This window comes from Perca flavescens, chromosome 8 (assembly GCF_004354835.1).
Source record: "Perca flavescens isolate YP-PL-M2 chromosome 8, PFLA_1.0, whole genome shotgun sequence".
Classification (NCBI taxonomy): domain Eukaryota; kingdom Metazoa; phylum Chordata; class Actinopteri; order Perciformes; family Percidae; genus Perca; species Perca flavescens.
Window position 1 is genome coordinate 13,508,698 of NC_041338.1, and position 16,514 is coordinate 13,525,211.

Consider the following 16,514-nt stretch of genomic DNA (forward strand, 5'->3'; position numbering starts at 1 on the left):
ATACATTGATAATGAACAACTCAAAACACACAATGTTGCACAAGCAGTGGGCTTTAGCATTAAGAGACATACAACAAGACAACAAATTAATTTAGTGTAGCACATCATTACAAACGCTCACAAAATGCCACATGTCTTTGTGAAAGCAGTGCTTCATTTTATGAGCTTGTGTAGAACCGTCCTCTGGTAATTAGACTGGTAATGTTAAGTGGGAATGAGACAGAGTGCATGGGCAGGTTGACTTCAACTGGATCAGAGCTGCTGGATTAATAATACTGTTGTTACAGTAGGGAGTAAACCACTGTCTGAAACACAACCACAAAGCACAAGCCAGGCAAGCACTGAACATAATAACATTGAAATACAAAGAGTACCTTTTCACAAAACCTCAGGACAAAATTACTCATTTGTTACTTAAAAATGTTTGGCGTGACCAAAATATCTATCACTAATATCCATCATGAAATACGATCAAATAAATCAGTTTAAATAATCTGCATAGGTATTTTTTTTAACACCTGCAATCACTTGGTAAGTAAAGATGGATTATCTTCTAAATTCCCTTCTTCCTTTCTTTCATGAAGAGGCTACCTTTTATTTAGCATCTTACAAGCTAGTAGGCTATAAAAAGAGGAATTAGTGGCCTTGCTTATTCATTAAAACAAGACTGTTCTAATATTATTTATGAAAATTTAAAAAGTGTAGCCTATATTTCAGTGGAAATTCAATAGGAGGTAAAATTGTAACCAAGTTGAAAATAAGAGATTCAATATTCAAGAGAGCTTTATTGTAATTGTCTCCAACAACAAAAGTGCAGCTGCATCACCAATCAGGCGCCAAGTCATTCAGATAGTACTACCGTTATAAAACATAACAATATCAAAGTAGGCCTACCAAATACAATCCAAATCAAAATACTTTCAGAGTAAATACAGAAATGAGTTATATTGCAAGAGTAGGCCTAAGGTCTTTACAGTATAATAGCCTACATGTGGAATTGTGGGATAATAGTTAGCTACAGTATAAAAATGCACTTATTGGCCCTTTTATATTTTCCCCTTTTTTACATTATGTCATTATAATTTATTTAGAATAAATAGGTTACATCTATAAGGGTATTCTAATACACACATGATTCAAATACACTCAGTTATAACTTAACTGACAATGTGATAATAGAAAAATAAATTAGCCTAGCTACATGTTGAAGAGACAAACAAACAAGTTGCGTTCTTTTTGTCTTAAGCGTCAAGCGTCACCATGGTTACAGAAGCGGCGTTCAGTTGAGCGTGGGGGGCGTGGTGTATCGTGGGGGAAAAAAATTGTTTGCAAATCAGTTCCAGCGTTGGTAAAACAAGAACGAGCATAACAGCGAGACTTTTCTTCATATTTACGCACAACGGTAGGCTACGAAATCTTCACATTTCTTTCAGAGATAGCCCTGCACACAGCTACACTGTGGAGTTAGCTAGCATAATACTTAGCTAGCATTAAGCGTTTGTTGCACATAGCTAGATAATATTCAAGCTAAGTTAGCTAGCTAGCTAGTATATGGCTAGCTAGCTAACCAACGCTAGCTTTTAAGTTTCCTCTGAGTGCTAACGTTAGCCCCACTTTACTGACCGTTAAACGAGCTTTTGACATGAGCACCAGCTAGTTAGTTAGTTAGTTAGTTGTGTGTATTGTGTGTCACTGAAAAGCTGCATAGGTTTGTTTGACATTAGTTAACAGACAAAAAAACAACAACTCATAACCCATAACCGAGGGGAAACATTCTTGTGTTTTTCGAAGCAGACATCCGCTAGCAATGTCTGGAGGGAGGATGCCCAACTGTCCTGCCTCTGCGTCCCAGGGCTTTAGCTCGACCCCTGTCAAAACAAGTCAGGGAAAGGACTTGCACATATCCAAGGGCTTGGACGACGGCATCCTATCCGACGACGAAGACACGTTCTCTCTGCTTTCTCCCATCTATCATGACAGTTTTGACAGCGATGAAGACCTGGAGCCCAGCCCAGCTCAGCAGACTTCACCCTGGCAGAGAGACAACTCAAGTCACGGTGTTTCACCAGTCAGGTACTGCTGAATATATATATATATATATATATATATATATATATATATATATATATATATATATATATATATATATATATATTCTGAACAAAGTAAAAGACCACAGACACGTGGTTCATTCAGACAAAATGTAAGCATACAGTAGAATATGTATAATTGTACATCTGTTTTTGTTATAGATGTGAGCTACCAAGAACACCGTCAGTGCAGATGTTGCATGCAGCTACGGAGCCTGCAGGCTCACCTACTCTCAGTGCATGGGAAATGTGGCTGGTGAACAAAGCCAAGGAAGACCGTTTAAAATTGGAGAAACAAGCAGAGGAGGAAAGCCACAGTTAATTATAATTTATATGCATAACTAAAGCAGTGGTTACTTTCCTAACATCCCTTTTTGCATGTTTCTATAAGTCTTTTCATAGTCCCCCCCCTATTTTCAAATCATTCTAACCCAAACATACTTTCTTATTGCATCTGGTCTGAAAAAACATTTTATACCCCTTGAATTAGGAGTGGTTATGGAAGGAAAAAAAAGAACAACAAGAAAGGGAGCGGGAACAGAAAAAGATTGTCATGGAAGAAAAGATCCAAGAATGGCTCAGGATTAAAAAACAACAGGTAGACGACCGCTTCTTTAAATCAAGTAAAACCACACAAAGCACTATAGCAGATTGGCTGGCTGTTTTTTTTCAGACTTTTGTTTAATTACCGCTATCCGCTATCCAATGCTGACGTGTCGGTTATTTGTTTTTCTTCTTGCAATCCAAGGAGAAGCACGAGCAACTTGTAAAACTGAGCAAAGAGGAGGAGGAGATACAGAGACAGCGGGAGAAACAGACGGAGATTGAACAGAAAGCTCAACAAAAGTATAAAGACTGGCTGCAAAAGAAGAACCAAGAAAAAATAGAAATGGAAAAGAAGGAAAAGGTAGTGTGGATCTTTTTTTATAAGTTATTCTGCTTTTAATGAATCTTATTAATGACGAGCAGAAACGGACAGATTCTGATAGATGTGTTTTTTTTTTCTTGACAGGAGAAAGCTGTCCTGAAGGAGGAGCAGGAGAAAGAGCGCCACAAGAGGGCAGAGGAGAAATTTAAAGAGTGGCTGGCAAAAGCCAATGAAAAAAGCAGAGCGAGTCCAAAATCACCTTGCTACCCAACAAGTAAGATCATTCCCTCATATTGGAATTGTTAACCAGGCTTTATTGATTTTCAACATGGCATCATGACTTTGCGTAAACATACACACCACTTTCTTAAAGCCAAATGGCGTGTTATCTGTACATATTTTGAGCTATCCACGTGTATAGGGCTGTAGCGATACACTAATCTGACAATACGATACGATACACGATATTTAGCTCACAATACGATATATATCACGATATTCAGCCCACGATAAGATTTGATACGGTTCGATATATTTCGATACACTTACATCATTTTCTGAAAGATTTAAAGGGGACAGAGTGATTTTGGTGACATCTTGTGAGTGTTCAATTTACTTAGATTTAATTAATTGAACTGAAAACATCAATTACACAATATATGTCTGACTGGACAGAGAGTCTACAGCAGGGATCATAAACTAAATTTTTTTCTTTCAAATAAAGAAAATAAAATTAATTTTATTTTTTATTTTTTTACATGTATTATTTAGTGTGAGCAAACTCCTAAAAAACATGGACACTCCATAATGATAACTGGCTCTTTAACTAGAAATAGATCTCAGACTAGGAGGCAGTTCACTGAAGAGTGATGGTTAAAGTCTGTGATTATGGAAACATTATTGTAGTATGCAGCATAGCATCCTGATTGGTGGAAAATGCTTGCAGAAAGAAAGGCTGTTGTCAGGTAAACATGTCACTGTCAAAGAGGCTGAATGGAAAAGTTGACGTGGAAAAGCCAAAAGCCCAGCTTTAATGATGAATGACTGATAAGAAGGCAATGCACTCGTCATGTAGGCCTATGCCTCATTTGCAATGAAACAATGTTGTTGCAAAATAATACAACCAGAATCCTCATCATCACTCGAATATAACGATCGCGTCATTCACGTGCATATTAAGTAGCTCCAGATTGTCCGCTCTAGCGGAGAGTTTGGTTTGTTCAGCCAGCAGTGAGGTTTACAAGAATTTGTCAAAATTTCCAGATTCCCGGCAACCTAAGATAAACAGTTAGACTAAAAACCGACAGCTTTTGTTTTAGCTTGTTTGTAAAAAATCGCTATTTGCAGAGTAGAGCTGTGTTTGCGTAAAACAGCGCGGTGGACTGAGCAGACTGAAATATCGCTTTCTACATGTTTATGCAGGTCTAAACAGGTGAGTGCATTGATTTGTGTTGACTTTCTACTCACGAAGGTTTAATTGTAGCCTATTTACAGAAAAGAGACTAGCGAGTTCATCTGCCCCAGCGGCCGTTGGTAACTCTCTCTGTATCGTTCCCAGTCAGGTGCTGCGTGTTTTAACCTTTAACACACACACATCTCGGCTCAGCTGTGTGTGTGTTTTAACGCACACACATCTCGGATCAGCTGTGTGTGTGGAGCTCGGGCATCGATGTACAGAATCCCGGCATGTGAATAGAGATGTAAATACAGGGGGCTGGGTTTTTGCTCTAAATGCTTGAAATGATAAATAACAGAACGCATTTTTTCCTCTTTACATTTTGTGAATTCATGATTATTCTGGGGGCCAGACTAAAAGCTTTGACGGAGGGCCGCCAGTTGACGTTGGCTGCTCTACAGCGACACTAGCAGCTGGCTGACCAAATCGCTCTTCCTGCAACGTGAACGGGGGTAAACACGGGGGATTTGAATGGGACTTATGTATCGATACTCGCAGCTTAAAAATCAATACTTTCTTGGGGGAAAAAATATCGATTTATATCGTAGAAGATAAAATTGCTCAGCCTTACACGTGTATGTCTACGCTGTATACAGCGGATGTAAACATACACACCACGTGGCGTCGCCACGTTGCGATAATAATAATAGTGGCGATAACGTGCCGTACTATCGCGAGAATGTCACACGCATGTAAAAAAAAAATAAAAAAAAGTTGGGTTTAGGAAAAGAACGTTGGGAAAGGCTTTAGTAACACAAAAATACGACAGTGACCTATGTTACACGCTAGGAAAAAAATAAACTGTTGGGTTTAGGAAAGAAACATTGGGGAAGGCTTAAAAAACGAAACAAATTGACTGCTGAAAAACACCACATGCGGGACGCAATCCTGGCTCTCCTGGGTGAAAGTCCTGTGTTTCACCCATCCGCTGACTTAACGTCCCTTCATACTACTCGCTACAGCGAAAATTCACACGTAATGCAGGTCAATGGTGGCCAAACAGCGTTGATAAACACGCTAAAAAGCGATTATGCGTCTTGATAACTTGATAAGATAATTGGCGTGTCATACATACGCCACTTTATGAGATCAGTCTGCAATTTTGGACTGACTGACACAAGATTTTTATTATTGATAAAAGCTATAATAGTAGCAATATAACTGTTTTTATGTTGGTTTCTAACTTCATCAAATGTGATGTAGCTCATTAGTTTAAATTGCCTCGCTGATATTTGTTATATGTACCAGTATCACATCGCTTTGATTTCTTCCAGGTCCCTATGACAAGTCCTACCCATCACCCAGCTTCTGCAATCCAATACCCTGGAAGCCTATTCACGTCCCTCCTCCAGAAACCTCACTGAATAAGACACCTGGCAAGAAAACAACGAAAATTTCAACAAACCAACAACGGAAATGTCAACAAAGCCCCAGCACCGCTTTTAGACTGAGAAACTCTGCGAGGGCAGCACAGTTGCTGCAGAAGAGATGACAAAGCAGACCGACATCTATGACTGATTTGGTAGCTTAGTTACGGCTCAAATATGATTTCATCACCGCTCATCCACTCCACCACATGTCCTAAACTGACACTGCCAAACCACAGAATCATTTCTGTTCTAATTCTCTGTCTACATTTTGGTTTGTTATATGTAGTACACTGGAGTGATTTAGTAATAATGCAGTAGCTCAAATTACCTTTGTACCTAAGGATGTCTGAATGTTTGGGATTTTTACAAGATTTTACAAAGATATTTATCATTTGTTATAGACATTTAAGAGCCTTGCGTTTATTTCGTTTTATCCTGTAAATTTGCTTATTAGATAAAAGAGGCATTATCATAGTTCTTTTCCACTGTTGTCCGTGTCTTATTTGTGCCATCACTAAATGGTCCACAAAACCACATTACATTGCATTTAATAAGGCATCAACCACACAACAGAAGGTGGCTGGTGGTCACAGCCAAAGATAGACCCAGCTTGGTCAAGTGCCCCTCACACTCACACATTGTTCTGTGTCCAGCTGTGCCTTGTTCTTCTGTGGGCTGAGATGACGACAGAACAAGTGAGGGGGTGGAGAGAGAGAGAGAGAGAGAGAGATAGACTGATTCAGATTCAGAGCAGTGCGCTCATTCTGTGTTAACATCTCACTGTGATATCAATGTATGCAGCCTGAGGTAAAAAATAATTTCAATTACAATTGATGTTAGATTATCCTGTCTTCAACTACATCCTTTCAGTGTGTATTGTTTGTGCTTATGCTACGCTTACTGTAACCCCTTTCTGTTGTTGCGTGCTGTGGAATGTGTTATTTGACAGTAGTCAGCGAGGGGGCTCATGTTGTTGGGCATTTTTAAAAGTACAACAACAAAAAAAACTCTGGGGTCAAAAGGACAGCTTTTAAGACAAATGTCAAGTGTTTACATTCTGTCAGGAGAAGGTAAATTGCAGGAGCGGTTTAAGCTGTTTGCTCAGGGTTGGTTGCACACTTGAGTTTTGTAAGAAACCCATAAAGATATACAGTTCTGTTCAAAGTCAGCCTCCAGCACTTTGGCTATCTGTGTACTTCTAAATAAACTGTTCCAACTAAAATGGTAAGTCATAACCAGTTAGTTATAAAACCACCTAGAGCTCAAAATGTCTAAATCTATCTAACCCTATCACATCTACAATATTCATGCCTGATAATGACCAATGTTTCAGGTCATTGAGTTTTTATTTCTGCCTATTCTAGGTATTGTGACCTATTACAGAGCCTGAATAGAAAACCATATCCCAAGATGCAGTGGTGCAGGTGGGCTGGCAGTTGGAGATCGCACCTACCAGGTCAGGTAGGAGGCGTGTCTATAATGCAGAATGGGAGGGAAAGGTTTAGAGGGCAGAGAGTGACAGTCTAAAGGGCAGCAGTGAAGACTAAACTTGTGTTTAAGACTTCAAGAATGGGTTCGATAGCGTAGCGTAGACATGGAAACAAGCATAGGACGAAGAAACACAACTTTGGATGCTGACTTTTACTTCAAGGGAAAAAGGGAATTTGAATCCTCTGCTATGGGGATAATCAAGTTCATTTTGTTGTTTTCCTGAGTAGAGTTTGGGAATAAGGTTAAATATGACAGAGTTAGTCAGGCTGTTGGAATACAAACTGGATTTACAAGTGAGATTATTCCTCATCATCTGTGACTGGGATAACTTTACCTACGAATCACACATATTCGGCTGGAGCCACATCAACTGTTACACTCCAGCTGTTATAAACCTGATTTGCCTCTTTATCTGACATGGATTTGACTGTTGTTTCTGTAAATAGCCTTAGTTTCTATTGACACAACACGTTCTGTTGCATTGAGGCAAAGAGGTCTTGGATCAAGTATTTTGGCCTCCGTTTTTTTGTGTGTATACTGTACATTCCTCCCTTCACCATGCAGTCTGCAGGGCCGGAGATTGAGGACTCTTTCGACTTTCTTTTCAAAATCATCCTGGTTGGCGACTCAGATGTGGGGAAGACCTGTGTGGTCCAGAGCTTCAAGTCTGGCATATTCATCGAGAAGCAGCAAAACACCATCGGGGTCGACTTTACGGTTCGCACCCTGGACATTGATGGCAAAAAGGTGAAGGTAGGTGACATGCACTCAGCTCTTTTTTTCAATGTCTTTTTATTTATTTAGAAGTTTATTTCTTCTTTATTTTTATAAGACACATTCCTATATCACAGCTTCTAATGCAATACATACATTAGGGTTCATTTCATTTGATCATGGGTATATTTTTTAAAATATCTGAACAAAAATATGTGAGATGTGTCTGTGTAGTTATCCTTAAAGCAAATACTCCCTTTGCTTGTTGAAGTTTTCCTTTAGAGAAAGAGGAGTGGCTGACTGCTTTCTTCAAATGACATCATCCGTGTTAGCTTTCTGGGTGTGTTAATTTGTTAACTGCAAAGATGTCTTTTTATGCAAATTACTTTGGAGTCGTGTGCGCAATCATGTTTGAAAAAGGACCGATCACTTTCAGAGTTCACAGCACGTCTGAATAACTTAAAATATGTTTGTGAAGATACCCAACACACATTTTGTAACCATTATAAAGGTGCAGTAGGTAAGCCTTATAAAACTAACTGTCATATTTGCTGAAACTGACCCTATGTTCCAGTAGAACAACATGAGGCAGGTAATTTAAAAAAAAAAAATCCGGCTCCTCTGGCACCACCTACAGCCTGTAGTGCGATTTGCAAAAATCCACCGCTCCCTGTTCAGATGCACCAATCAGGGCCAGGCGTGGGGGCGGTGGAGGGGTGTCTAACTGCGTGTCAATCACTGCTCATGCACACACATTCCTTCTCCCTTGCTGGGGGAGGGGCTTAGGAGACCGTTTTGGGCTTTAGCGTAAAGGCGGGGAGGGACTGAGAAGTTGTCGATGTTCAAATTCTTTTCCGAACGCCGTGCAACCAGTAACCAGGAACACAGCTCAAGCACATCATTCGTCTGGTCATGACTATTTTCCCAAGATGGCGCCCGCATGTATACGTAAACAGTACTGTCTTTCTAAAACATCTTTTTAATAAACTGTCTGTACAGTTACAAAGTTCTAAATGCTTCGGTTTACATGTATAGGGACCCTCATTATGCTACAGTTGGAGTGTGGGGCTATTTTGAGCCGTGTTAGTGGTATAAAAATAGCGATTTCTTTTTACTTTTATAACTAGCGTTATAAGCTAATTAGCGCTATAACTGGTCACATTCGATTCGCATGAAAACGTATCCCAGAGAACGGTCGACTCAGTACACGTGTTATTAACCCCTAGGTTCATTTTGCGCCGGAATTCTCCTTCAAGTCATTTCTGTTTTGTCATTGCAGATGCAGGTGTGGGACACGGCAGGTCAGGAGCGTTTCCGCACCATAACTCAGAGCTACTACCGCAGCGCCCACGGTGCCATGGTGGCCTATGACATCACACGCCGCAGCACATTTGAATCGGTTCCCCACTGGATAAGGGAGGTGGAGCAGTTTGGAGCTGCCAGCGTGGTGCTGATCCTCATTGGTAATTAAAGTGAAAAGAAGTTGTTTTTATGTTGGTCAGTAAACCCCCCGAAAATATTCCTAGACTTTGTACTGTTGGTCGGAAAAAAAACAAGCAATATCAATACGTCACACTGGGATCTGTTAAATTGTGGTAACTATAATAAGAATGTTTAACAATTGTATTTCTTTGTCAAGTTTATAGACAAAACAATTAATTGAGAAAGTGTCAGATTACGATGATAGAGATTAATTTTATATATATATATATATATATATATATATATATTTTGCACTTCCTGCTCTGTTTATCCTTGCAGGTAATAAGTCAGACCTCCAAGCTCAGCGACAGGTGTTGTTCGAGGACGCGTGCACTCTGGCAGAAAATAACGGTGTGCTGGCTGCTCTAGAAACCTCGGCCAAGGAGGCCCAGAACGTGGAGGCGGCCTTCATCCTCATGGCTCGGGAGCTGCTGGCACGCAACGGCATGACCACCATCGAGGAGATTTCCCAAGAATCGCCCCAATTAATTTTGAGTAACAGCACCCACCCGGTTTATGGCACCGTGTCTTCAGATAAAAAGTGTGGGTGCTGAGCAGGGATGTGTTGTTTTAGACTTGTTTGGTAAAAATAGTGTTCACAGTTTAGGAGAAACTACATACTGTATATGCGTTGTGTGTGTGTGAGAGTTTTGTACATATTTTGACTTTAAATATTTATAAAGTTTGTAGAATCAGTAACACAGGTTTTAAATGGTGGTTGCTTATCAAACGTATTTTGTATTATTCTACTGAGCACAACCTTTGCTGAATGGGACCACACCAATGCTGGAGGACTCTGTGCTAAGATCGTACTGCAGTATACAGAATGTTCTCACTTGACAAGCAACTTTTTGTGTTTTTCATCCTTTTTCATTTTTCTTTCATTCAGTAGGACTTTTTTTTTTTTTTACTGTACATTAACCGGAGTTCCACAGTTTTAACCTACCAATTAAGTCACTTGCAAATCATACTTTATTCCACCTGTCATTTACAAATATAACAAACCAGCACCTTGCGACATGTTCAGTGGGGCTGCAACTGTAGGTACGCGTTTTCTCCCACAAAAGTCTTCTATTACAGACATTTAAATTAACCATCCATAAAAAAACATTTTATTACTTTAACCATTTGACAAAAGAATAGCACTTTTTTTAAATTTATGATGAAACAGTGGTACTTTTTCCACAAAATAATACTTAAATAAAATGACCGTACTCATAATTGAGGCTAAAATCAAAAATGTTGAGGTACTAATAAATCTGGCAACATTATCTCATCAACATTAGTGGTTATGCATTCACCCTATTTAAAAAAAAACAACAAAAAAACAATCTGAAATATGACAGCAGTAAAAAACAAACAGCAGATATGGTCTAGTTAGGACCTGGTGGGGGGTGCATATTTTGGAAAGGCAAGATGAGCCAGTTATGTAGCCGGTTGTGCAAAGAATAAAATCCATCTTTATCTGGACAATATGTCATGTCACAGATGAGCCAGCACATGGGTCTTTATACAGCTATTTCTGGATCAATCTGAACATTATTCCGTTTAAGGTGTTAACTATGTTTGAACAATGTCTCTCATCCATGAACTTGCAGATACTCAATAAAAGTCTGAGTGTAGTAAAAATGCATGTAACTCAACACCTAGACTTCTTAACAATCCATGTGCGTTAAAAAAAGAGAAAACAGATATAGATTGTGTCGTACAAAGGCAAGAAAGGACACACATTAATGAACTTGGCTCCCTATAATTAGGGTTGGGCATCGTTTGGATTTTAACAATTCTGATTCCAATTCCGATTCCTCCTTTCGATTCCGCTTCTTATCGATTCTTTGAGGGATGGAGTTGAAATGGGTCACATGCCTATTTTCACAAATAAGAGGAAAGTTGTATTTGGATTCAATGGCGGTTTGCCGTTTTACAGGGCTTTTTCAGTGTAAAATAAAGCCACACTAGAGCACTGCTTACTGTGCTCCAAGGCTGTGACACAACAAGCGCCTGGCCGCTTCGGAAACCAAAACTTGCGCATGTGAAATTGGGAAGCGAAGATCGGATTTGAAACCAAATCCTCTAAACGATTCCAATAAAGAAACCATTCCAGTGCATTCACTGGAATCGTCACTTTTTTAAATAGGAATCGGTTCTCGATGCCCAATCCTACTTATAATTAGTGTTAAAACTGCATATTGTTTTTTTTTTGCAGCTGATTCTATGGCACTTTATTCAAAATCTCTAAGAAGAAGCCCCTGAAACAGCTACATCAGGGGCATGGATTAAAAATGAAGCTCATAAAGCTTCCGCTGCTACCAGTTAAGGGTCGGTAGAGCTGTTTAATGGACGGCTGGGAGATGAAGCCAGAGTTTGAGGGCCACTTACCGTCCTACTCTAGAGGCCAGCCTTCCTGCTGAAACACCAGCTCCACCGCCTCCTTCACATCCTCCACCACGAAGGACGGCTGCGTGAGGCTGGGGTCAAAGCGGAAGTCCCTGTGACCGTGGAAGATGTGCTGCTCCGTGACAGTGTGCGCCGGGTCCGAGGGCAGCTCCTGCCGTTCTCTGCTGTACACCCCCGTGCACACCAGGATGGAGCTGCAGCCCTCGGGGAGGTCCTCCTCTGCCCCGTACTCAGCTGACGCTCCGCCTAGTTCGGCTGAGGTCATTTTTGGTGCGTCAGCAGCTTCTGCCAAGGGATCTACACCTCCTCCGCGACTCTTGGCCTGCATCTGGGCCTTGGTGCGGCGAGAAGCCTGAAGGTAGTGGTTGTAGAGGTTGGCGCCGTATACGTCGGCCATGGGGTTATCACTATAAAAAGAGATGAAGTGACAACTGGAGCTGGGCAATATATAGATATTATATTGATATCGTCATATGAGACTAGATATCGTCTTACATTTTGGATATCGTGATATGGCATAAGTGTTGTCTTTTCCTAGTTTTAAAGGCTGCATTACAGTCAAGTGAGGTCATTTTCTGAACTTACCAGACTGTTCCAGCTGTTCTATTATTTGCCTTTACACACTTAGACATTATATCCACATTACTGATGATTATTTATCAAAAATCTCATTGTGTAAATATTTTGTGAAAGCACCAATAGTCAACACTACAATATCATTGCGGTATCGATATTGAGGCATTTGGTCAAAAATATCGTGATATTTGATTTTCTCCATATCGCCCAGTCCTAGTGACAACGCATTAAAAGGGGCTTTTACTTCAAATCAAAGTTTTTGTGTTCAACAAAAGGACAAACAGGACAACTCTTTGAGTGACAAAGGTGGGTCTAAAGTCAAGAGACGACTGAGTCACTCACCCTATAGCATACAGCCTCTTCACAGGTGTGGTCCAGCCAAGTCTCTCGGCCTGCTGTCTAATCAGCAGCTCAGCGTAGTTATAAGTCACCACACTAGGTTTACCGATCAGAGCCTCGTACTTCAGCTCGTAGCCAGTCACCTTCTTGTACAGGCTCTCTAAGCTCACCAGAAACATACCGTGACCGAACCTATGAGACAGGGACATTAAGTATAATAACACTGTAGTGAAGTGAAAGATAATGTTGCTGGGTGTGATATACGTTCTAATGTGTGTATTCTTTTAACGCACACGCAGAGTACCTGGGATTCTTCGCCTCGGCCATCCACAGCAGGTCCATGTTACAGGCCAGGACTGGGATGTGAGGGTACCGCATCGAACTCCAGGCATTGTCTGGGTTCCCATTCGTCAGAAGCACATCAAGGATAAGCTGGAGGTTGGTCTCCCATCTGATTGGTTCACCAAATAAGATGACAGCTGTAGGGACAAACAGGCAAAGACGGAAATAGCATAAAAGACAGCCATACCCGTGTTCTTTATGAATTGCGTTACACTTATTGCTACAATGTTGACTGTGTGAGGAAACTTACCGTCTATTGGCCATAAGCCTTTGGTGGGGGGAATCTGTGAGACATTATACACAATTGGTTATGACTCATCCGTAAACGAACATAAACTGGCTTCAATATTTATACTACTTACACTGTCTTTGGGCCTTCTGTTGTGATCTACAACATCCAGAAGAGGATATGCTTCCCTGAGCATGTCTACAGTAACAACATCCTGAAAGCCCAGGCTGAAGTTCGGTGGGTTAAAGTTAAACACAGGTGAGCAAAAGTTACAGCAAAACACACATGAAGTAAATACTTCTGTCTTACAAAAGAATCACAATGGGGATTTTTCATTTTGTAATTTCTTTCCTAAAGGTATAACTTTCTATATTTCTTAATACATTAGGAAGGCATTAACCACTGGGTTATTCTGAGATTTTATTCAGAAAATAAAGTAAGAACAAAATCCAAGGCTTTAAATATCCACACACTGACTTAAATTAATGCTAAACCACACATGGGAATGGGAAAAAAAACTCCCACCAATCCCGAATGGAAAATACATTTAAAGTAGGAATTCGGTGAAAGGACCTCACTGAGACGGTCAGGCAGCAAAGGGAACAAAGGGTACAAAGCTTAAATACTGATAACAAAGTGGACCATGAACAAAAAAAACGCACTGAATAAACAGAACATGCACACTTTTAAGTTCCACATCCAGAGGGGTTGCAGAAATGCACAGCCCCTGATTTAAGACAGGATACTTGTGAGCGACCTCCTCCACAGGACCCTGTCCCGACACCAGCACACGCATTTTGTGGAACTGGGTAAACATTCGCAAAGGACTGTGGGACAGCATCACCTGGTCTGGAGAAACCTGAGAATAAAGATTGATGTCAAGAGGAAAAAAAACAAAACAAAAAAAAACCATACATGACAGGAAGACACTTAACAATGATTTAATGATGCTAAGTGTTCAGTTTACCTCCACCTCGAGCAGATGTGACAGATGCTCAGCTTTGGCCTGCCTCATGCAGTTCCCAGCATTGGTGACAAACACCACAGGCACCTTGTATTTCCCATTGCTGTCCACCAGGTCCCTGAAGCACTGCTTGGCTGCAGGGATCGGCGTCCTGCCCCGCACCAGCACCCCATCGATGTCAAAGAGGAGCCCAAAAGAGCTGGAGCCCTGAGGAGGAAGCGAGAGTGGCGGCATGTGCGGTATATAAACAGGGGAGGATTGTTCATTAACTTGCTGTGACACAATGGACTTTTTTTTTCACAGCAGACATTTTGACTTGTCATAGTAGGGAATAGCACATCTGAAATTGATAACCTTAACAATGCCTCAGTTCCATCAAGTGTCCCAGTAAGCTATTTCAGTGAGTCGGCATGCCCAATACCAGGGCCTCTCCTAAATGGAATGCAGCCATCATTAATGGTTTTGAATACACATGTGCTTTTCCTACTATGACTGACATGTCAACATGTGAACACGTGAAAAAGGTCTATAGTCTTAGCACTCGTCATAATCTCGTCAATACAGGTACAGGGAACTGCGTGAGACTTTGCTCCCAGAGTACGTAACTTACACACCACGGTTTTATTGGAATAGATAACTCATCGATGAGTGAAGTGGATAAACGAGACAGTAACTGAGGTTGAAAATGTGTGGTGTGCCAAACACCATAGTAATGTGTGTGTGCGCTGTGATTAACGTTAGCTTCAACGTGGTGTTCAATTTATTCCTTGTGTTACATAATTTTTTTTTTCTTTGAAATTGGCAAAAAAATAAGTACAACCAGCTATAGCTTTTTGTCTTTTAGCTACCATGTTAAAAGACAAAAAGTGCACGTCGTCTTCTTATTTTAAATGAAGTTAGCAAAGAAGCACCCACTTACATGACTATGATTTCGTGAGGTCGAAGGCGAAGTGTTTACTTGTTTTGCTGCTCCCTCACAGCTTGATTTCAGCAGCTGCCAACCGGTTTTCAAAGACCTTATTCTCTGCATTTCTCCGGGCACTTGTGTGTAAAAGCCGGCGGATAAACAAGAGATGAGCTAGCTTTAGCTGAGCGAACGGTAACGGTCTACTTACGACTGAAGAACTGGGTCATGGTATCTCAGTGAGAGTCAATACTAAACTCTGCGCTATCTCCTCATGCTGCCAGTAACTTAGCTGCCATTCAGTCCACAAAACAGCAATCTCCAAAGACATGCGCAGAACCGGTTATCCAACGGAAACACTGTAGCTACCACGTGTAAAGCTTGTTTGTGATTGGAGTTTATGTAGAAATGAAACTTAACTTAACTTTAAACTTAACTGCAAAATCTTTAACATTAAAACCACAATTTAGACTTTTTGTAAGAGGTCATCATACAGTTTGGAGCGTAATGTAATATTAATAAAAAGTAATAAAGTAATATGAACTTTTTTATTGTAAATGTGATATAATTCGGGATTGTTCTTTTATTAATTAACACGATAAGATATTTGTATCTCTATTTCTAAGATTAGTTTACTCTTATAGTACAATATATATTTGAACTAATATAACTCTAAAATTGTATAAAAACAAATGTTTCTACATTTGTGAAGATACTAGAATAGATACTTTATTGATCCCTAGGGGGGAAATTACATTTTTACACTGTTGATATATACTGGTATATTACATATTATGCACTGGCCCAAAATGCATGCACACATGCACAAACAGGAACACATGCACTAATCTAATGGAGAGATGTCAGAGTGAGGGGGCTGCCCTTTTAAGGCGCCCCGAGCAGTTAGGGGTTCGGTCCCTTGCTCACTGGCACCTCTCCAGCTACCAGTCCACAATCCATACTTTGTCTGTACAGGGACTTGAATTGGACTCAAACAGACTCCCAAGTCAAGTCCCTACGGGCGAGCTACTGCTGCCAGTGCCCAGAAGGGCAACCCAACTTACCTTGTAGTGAGTACCATAAAGTGAAGTTGTAAATGGAGCAGTAATAAGTATTTACTAGACATCCTAATTAGTGATGGTTGAATTAAGCATGTAGCTGCTTGGTGAAGGGGTCCTGCCTGGTACTGTGCACACTGTCGCGGCTTAGTGAGACACTTGAACAGAACAGCTCCATTGTTAATGTTAATATTAGTAACACCTGTGCTCTTCCTGCTAGGACAATTCCAGATG

The 16,514-nt window shown here is 40.5% G+C and overlaps 3 protein-coding genes across 3 annotated transcripts; 2 read left to right on the plus strand and 1 right to left on the minus strand.

The window, feature by feature from the left end:
* The first annotated feature begins 1,264 nt into the window (after positions 1–1,264).
* Positions 1,265–6,267, plus strand: ccdc34 (coiled-coil domain containing 34). Its single transcript, XM_028585523.1, has 7 exons — positions 1,265–1,402; positions 1,795–2,073; positions 2,253–2,397; positions 2,581–2,688; positions 2,839–2,997; positions 3,103–3,232; positions 5,689–6,267. The coding sequence occupies exons 2-7, from the start codon at positions 1,808–1,810 to the stop codon at positions 5,904–5,906; spliced, it is 1,026 nt and encodes a 341-aa protein (XP_028441324.1). The 5' UTR covers positions 1,265–1,402; positions 1,795–1,807; the 3' UTR covers positions 5,907–6,267.
* A 1,470-nt stretch (positions 6,268–7,737) lies between these two features.
* Positions 7,738–10,095, plus strand: rab19 (RAB19, member RAS oncogene family). The gene is made up of 3 exons (XM_028586012.1): positions 7,738–8,028; positions 9,269–9,452; positions 9,751–10,095. Exons 1-3 carry the CDS (start codon positions 7,834–7,836, stop codon positions 10,023–10,025), a joined length of 654 nt encoding a protein of 217 aa, XP_028441813.1. The 5' UTR covers positions 7,738–7,833; the 3' UTR covers positions 10,026–10,095.
* Positions 10,096–10,420: 325 nt separating this feature from the next.
* On the minus strand, positions 10,421–15,583 carry hdhd5 (haloacid dehalogenase like hydrolase domain containing 5). The gene is made up of 8 exons (XM_028586011.1): positions 15,238–15,583; positions 14,322–14,525; positions 14,101–14,213; positions 13,488–13,581; positions 13,376–13,409; positions 13,088–13,262; positions 12,787–12,975; positions 10,421–12,275 (listed from the first exon to the last, which is right to left on the minus strand). Exons 1-8 carry the CDS (start codon positions 15,346–15,348, stop codon positions 11,855–11,857), a joined length of 1,341 nt encoding a protein of 446 aa, XP_028441812.1. The 5' UTR covers positions 15,349–15,583; the 3' UTR covers positions 10,421–11,854.
* Positions 15,584–16,514: the final 931 nt, after the last annotated feature.